Here is a 6,837-nt window from a genome sequence, read left to right on the forward strand (position 1 = left end):
TCTAAATATTTCTTTCCTCTCCAGCTGGCTTATGGGTAGCAATTAAACATTTACAATGTCTTGTGCAAATAGTATAATTATTTCTGAGGCTTTAGTTCCATTTGCTCTCTCAATTTAAATGTTCAGGAGACTGACTAAAGTGAGATGAGATTGCTTTGACTTATACATTTAACACACATCTTTTCACGTCTTCATTGGCAGTGGTTCTAAAGCATCCATTATCCACTAGGATAAGAAAAGAGTGTATGTCCAAAATCACAATCTCTAACTCACAAGTAAGCACAAGATTAGCTACAGGAGGTGCACATCAAGCAATAGGACTAGAGATTCTGTTTGTGAGCCTCCCTGCGTTGTCCTCGCTAGCACTCATCTTCTCTTCTGCGTTAGACTGATGTCAACTTGCTTCCATTATTAAGCTCAGTGCCACAAAGGGCCTTCCAATCTTCTGTTCTCTCAGTTGATTAGATTATTTTCCTTACTTCCTCTGACAAGTCTTCATTCCGTTCTCTCTAAGTCTAAATAATCCTACTTCAGAGAACCTTTTCCTACTGCAGACTAAATTATATGTCTTCCATATATATTTTCTCTTTTTAGTTATCATGTTTGTTCCTGGAGAATACTGCTTTTCTTTGACTGAAAATATAAATCTTTTCTCACCTTACTTGACTCTGTTAAACAAAATGATTTTACTGTTTTTTGCCTAATATGCCCACAGTATACTTATCTCCACTAATATTAATGCAACCACTCCTCACTCAAGAGCATGTGCACATGAGGAAACACTCACACAGAACTTGTATTTGTATGTAATGATTGTGTGCTTTAATTTCCTTCTTTTGTCTGCATAGTCAAAATACCTTTTTCTTTTCTTGGAAGAATCCAATGAGAAGGTGGTCTCTGAAAGGCATCAGATATTCCCCTCTTTAGAAGAGTGCTGAGTGGAGGTCAACCACCTCTTGCATTTGCAGTGGCCCCAATTTCGACCTTGGTGGCTTTAAGGAATATGGTCTCTTTAAGGAATATCAACAGCTTTAAGGAAGTTTTGACAAATGATAGCCGTTCAAGACAGATTTATTATGATGTCCAGAAAAGGAGTCATAATTACCCGGTGTCACTGTATATCACAGGCAACATCCTATAAAAGTACATGTATCATCCCATTTAATTCCTTTATCAGTCTCATTATGTAAGGAATATTTGCTGCTCCACTGAAGAGACAAAGCATCTTTAACAGAAATTAAGGAACTTTTCCAGGTAGTAAGTTGATAGAGCCAGAATTCTATTCTAGATAGTATGGTTTAAACATACATTTTGGAAGCATAGTTTTATACTTAGTTACAGTTATACATCTAAAATAATTCTCATAAAAATAATAGGTTAATAATAACAATAGCTTTGTTCAATTGAGATCCTTTTGTATAAAAGGCATTTCTAAATCACTCAAAAAAGATCATGGTAATGAACAGCTATTTCAAAAGAAAAACAGTCACCAAGATTAACTGTCACATTTATGACAAGGATTTTCAAACTAATGACCTTTAATTACTAACATGCAGCTAATTGCCAGAAGGAGAAGAAAATATTTGGGAGTTCACAGAACATAAATCTGATTAGCCTGGGAGGTCCATATCAGAGAAGAAATTGGTTTATGTACACAAATTCAAATAGAATTAGAACATGGGACTAGATGCTAGGAAAATATCTCTGCTAAATTAATGAGACTAAATATTTTCATTCAAGATGGAAAGGCGATACTGTAACTGAGGGAGTCACTAGAAGATTATAATACAAAATACAAGGGGTTTTGTCAAAGTGAGGCGAGCTGTGATGTCCATGACTATTCATTGAACACTGTTTTTACTTTCTACTCCAGCCTCCGTATCAGCTACATGGAACCAGAAAACCAAACAAAAATTTCCGAATTCCTGCTGCTGGGCCTCTCTGAGGATCCTGAACTTCAGCCTCTCTTATTTGGACTCTTCCTGTCTACATACCTAGTAACGGTGCTTGGGAACCTGCTCATCATTCTGGCCATTAGCATTGACCCCTACCTCCATACCCCAATGTATTTCTTTCTTTCGAATCTGTCCTTTGTTGACATGTGTTTCATTACTACCACAATCCCAAAGATGCTGGTGAACACCCAAACACAGAGCAAAGGAATCACCTATAGGGAGTGTCTCACTCAGGTGTATTTCTTCACAGCTTTTGTTGGAGTGGACAACTTTATCTTGACTGTGATGGCATATGACAGATATGTAGCCATCTGTCACCCCCTGCACTACACAGTCATCATGAACCCCAAGCTCTGTGGCTTGCTCGTGCTGATGTCTTGGGTTATCATGTTGTGGGCCTCTTTGATTCATGTTCTACTGATGATGCGCCTGAAATTCTGTATTGGCACTCAAATTCCACATTTCTTCTGTGAGCTGGCTCAGATTATCAAAGTGGCCTGCTCTGATGCCCTCATTAGTAACATATTTTTGTATATAGCAACTGCCTTGCTGGGTGTGTTTCCCCTCACTGGGATTCTCTTCTCTTACACTCGAATTGTTTCTTCCTTAATGAAAATATCTTCTGTTGAAGGTAAGTACAAAGCATTTTCCACCTGTGGCTCTCACCTTTCTGTGGTCTCTCTGTTCTATGGGACAGGCCTCGGTGTCTACCTAACGTCTGCAGTGACTCATTCTTCTCAGAGGAACTCCATTGCCTCAGTACTGTACACTGTGGTCACACCCATGCTGAACCCCTTCATTTATTGCCTCAGGAATAAGGATATGAAGGGAGCCCTGGGGAGGCTGTTAAGCAAAGCAAATTGTTGTTCAAGATGGCCTCTTGTTTCAGGGCTAAATAGACCTTTTGGTCTTCAAAGCCAAAAGACATGAATTTAAATATCTTTATTATTTTTATAGACATGTGTAATTTCATTTATTCCCAAAGCACCTATGACTCTGTGTTCTATTTGTTATTGTGCCATTTTTTCCTCAGTATTAAATTTTTTTTTCTACATGCTCTCCAAAAAAGCTGTTTGGACAGCTTTCTTACTATTTTCTCTCAAAGGCCAACACTAATTTTAAAACATTTATCATATAAATACTCCCATGGTTTTTCCAAAGACTATTGTCTTAAGCACTGCTACTGTACCCTAAGTGTTTGTGTGTATATTTTCCCCTGAAATAAATAAAGTTAAAATAATAGCATAGTCATAACCAAATAGTTTCCACATCTGGACTCTGCTTAGTAATTTACATACATAATTTCGTTTACTCATGACATTTCTTTGAATGTATTCTCATTCACGACATTTTGCTGAGCAAGTCTGTTTAATAAGAGTGGATTCCAATCTGGCAACCTGTCATTGAGCTCATAAAACTAACATGGCTGACCCTACTTTTCATAAGAACAATGATGTGGTTTCCAGTTTGAATGGTGGATTTCTAGATTTAATAGATGTTTTTTTCTATCTGTGGTCTTACTGAGTCCTAGAATAATCAGAGATATTGATTCATTCTTTGTGGTCCTTTCTATCTTCTTTTCTTCCTCCATTTCTCCCTTATTTCTTCTTTCCCCCACTTCGATTTTATTCTCCTAAAACATACTAATGAATACGTGGAATAAGAGTTGTTTTCAGGTATGGTTTTATTTTCTGGGACAATCTGGGGTTGTCATCAGAAATGGAAGTTATATAATTGTGGAATGCATTAAAAACCTGTCTTTTTGAGAGTTGAGCCCTCCCACTGAAGAGTGGAGTAGTAGATGTTGTGATAGTTAGGTTTTATGTTAGCTTCGGTGGACAAGTATTCTCTTATGCTGTGATCTAACATAATGTGGCCAGCTCTATGATGAGATCTTCTATGAAGCAGCCAAGCAGTTGTGAGAAGAATAGTGTTGAGTACAGTTTCCTTAATCTGACCACAGTCTTGATATCATTGAATGAGGCTTCATTCCAGGTGTGGCCTACTCTTAGTAGAGATTGACACTATATGGAAGCTAGCTCAGTTCTAATACTGGATATAGATCCTGTATCTGGATCGCCCACCTCCTATAATATCACCTATCAATCCCAGGAGCTATCAGAGGACTGCAAACCTTGGATTCATGGGCACAATCTCAGATTCATTTAGTTCTACATCCATCATCTTGTGGTCTTCCTGCTTCCTGTTCATCAGCTCCTGCAGCTATATGGGTCAAGAGAAGCCTCCTGCTTACACATGACCCATGGACTTGAACTGAGCCGCACTTATCCACTTGTACAGCTGTGTGAGGCATTACTTGATATGAATCTTTCCCTATATACATGTACGTTTAAAGGACCACTGAATTTGCTTCTCTTGAGAACCCGACCTAACACAGAGGTTGTCACCATCTCCATTGCAATCCAGTCTGTTTGATAGTGGACAACACCAGTTGGAAGCCACATTGTCCAACTCATATCGGCAGGAGTGACTTGGAATTTGGTTCCTCCAGGACCAGTCCTTCACTGAAAAGTGTAGCACCCTACATAGGATAATTCTGAGATGTGGATTTTACAAAAGTGTCCCCTATGATGAAAACTCGGCCCACTCCTTATGGCAGCCGATGTAATGCAAGTGTTACTGGAAGTATCGTCTTCTGTGTCACTTCTCTTTTCTCCTCTGCATGATTCTCGTTCTCCTTCAAGTAAATTGCTCACACCCAAATCATTGTTCCAGTGCCTTCTTCTGAGGGAACCAGAACTGAGACAGTTGATAAGGACTGTGGACGGTATCAGTAGACTCTTGAAAGGGAACAAGGACTTTGGGACCAAAACAAAATTTAAATCTGAGGAAACAATTTTCTGAAAAATCACAATTTTCTAGTGAGAAAACAATTGCTTGATATGTCTTCAATTTCTTTTGGTTCCGTTATATGTAATTAAATGCACAGTGATGATCTACTATGTAAAAAATGAGAAGCCCTGGTGGCATAGTGGTTCCATGTCGGACTACTTACCACAAGGTCAGTAGTTCAAAACCTTCAGCCCTATAAGATTGCTAGGAATCTGAATTGACTCAAGGGGAGGGAGTTTATGTGTAGGTTGAAGAGTTCAAATCATCTAGTCAATCCTTGAGAGAAAGATGAAACTGTCTAGTTGTATAAATATTTAAGGCCTTGGAAGCCCAAAGAGGCAGTTCTACTCTGTCCTACAAAATTAGATTGAATTAAGATACAGTTAATGGAAATGCTATTTATCATTTGTTTTGGCTGTGCAAATTAAGGAGCCCTGCTGGCATTGGTTAAGTGTTGGACTGCTAAGCACCAGGTCAGAGGTTCAAACTCACCTGTCTCTGCAGGAGAAGGATGAGGTTATCTTTCTCAGCATTTCTCAGAATCCTACATAGGGATGTAATGAGTGGGAATCACCTTGATGGTGATCAGTTTGGTTTTGGGTGGCAGAGTGGGTTATGTATGGGTTCGCTAACAGCAAGGTTGGCAGTTGGAACCCATCATCAGCACTTCAAGAGAAAGTACAGAGTTATTAAAAGTCAGAATTGACTGGATGGTAGTGAGTTTTTAAAGGCATATTTATAAATATCTTCTGTGAAACCTGTATGTAGTCATGGGTATACCCCTACTCTCTTCCTATACTTATTCAGCATGTCTTCCCAAGCATCTACTTGTAGATTCAACAGTATTGCAGGATTGTGTATATAACAGCGTTTATCTCTGTCATCTTTAACTCTTACCAATCTCCAAGTGTCTCTCTCTGCCTCCATAATTTCTTCCTAATCTCCCTCTTAGTGTAGTTTGCCTTCTCTTTTGCATAAGATAACATTGGCTTATACTCTAGACTCTGGTTTCCCCTCCCTACCTTCTCATGTCACCCCAATAACCATTATTTGATATTTCTTTTTGTGTAAAAAACTTGAATTTTTAGAGTAGCATTTTCATAAAATACTTGTTCTCTTATACTTCACTAATTTTACCCACCAAATGTCCTCCAGGTTCATCCATATTATAAAATATTTTACAGGATTTATAATTATTCTTTGGTCCTGGATAGTATTCCATTTTGTGATGTACCAAAGTTTATTTATGTATAATCCACTGATGGACATTTAGGTTGTTTCCAGATTTGAGCTATTGTGAACAGTGCTGCAATAAACATGGATGTGCATACGTCTAATTATGTCATGGCTCTTATTTCTCTAGACTATATAATGAAATTGAGTTAGCTAGTTATAATGTTCTGTTTCCAACTTTTTTGAAGAAGCATCATACCATTTTCCACAGGGGCTGCTCCATTGTACAGTCCTACAGTAGTGTGTGAGTGTTTCAATCTCTCCTCACCCTTGCCAGAATTTTTTGTTTTCCGTTCCTTTGAACTTTGGTATTAATTCTGGAATGCGATGATATGTAATTGGTGTTTTGGTTTTCATCAAATAGCTAGTAATCACGAGTATGTCTTCATATGTTTGTTGGCTGACTAAACATCGTCTTTGGTGAGGTATCGGTTTATGTTCTATATGTATTTTTTTAACTGGGTTATTTGTCATTTTCTTGTGGGGCTGCTGACATTTTCTATGAATTTTAGTAATTAGTCTCTTATCTGATATGCTACTGTCATATTTTTCCATGTCCTGGATTCCTTTTTACTTTTTTAAATGAAATCTACTGATGCAAATAAATTTCTGACTTTTGGGGGGAGAGAGGTATGAGTCACCTAGTCTGTCTCATGTTATTTGTCTGTTTTAAATTTTGCTGATAGTGTGTTTATGCCATGTATTAGGGTTTCTGAATTTGTTCCTATTTTTAAATTCATTATATTTATAATTCTAACTTTTATATTTAGGTCTTTAATTCACCTTGAGTTTGTTT

The 6,837-nt window shown here is 37.8% G+C and overlaps 1 protein-coding gene across 1 annotated transcript; it reads left to right on the plus strand.

Annotated features, from left to right (window-relative positions):
• Positions 1 to 1,847: 1,847 nt before the first annotated feature.
• Positions 1,848 to 2,885, plus strand: LOC101644117 (olfactory receptor 7D4-like). Its single transcript, XM_004717376.2, has one exon. It carries the CDS (start codon positions 1,890 to 1,892, stop codon positions 2,883 to 2,885), a length of 996 nt encoding a protein of 331 aa, XP_004717433.1. The 5' UTR covers positions 1,848 to 1,889.
• The last annotated feature ends 3,952 nt before the right edge of the window (positions 2,886 to 6,837 follow it).

This window comes from Echinops telfairi, unplaced genomic scaffold, assembly GCF_000313985.2.
Source record: "Echinops telfairi isolate 266 unplaced genomic scaffold, ASM31398v2 ScPeMD7_36;HRSCAF=134, whole genome shotgun sequence".
In the NCBI taxonomy this organism is placed as follows: Eukaryota; Metazoa; Chordata; class Mammalia; order Afrosoricida; family Tenrecidae; genus Echinops; species Echinops telfairi.

Coding starts and splice junctions, on each gene's coding strand:
- LOC101644117 (XM_004717376.2), top strand. CDS start 1,890: ATGGAACCAGAAAACCAAACAAAAATTTCCGAATTCCTGCTGCTGGGC.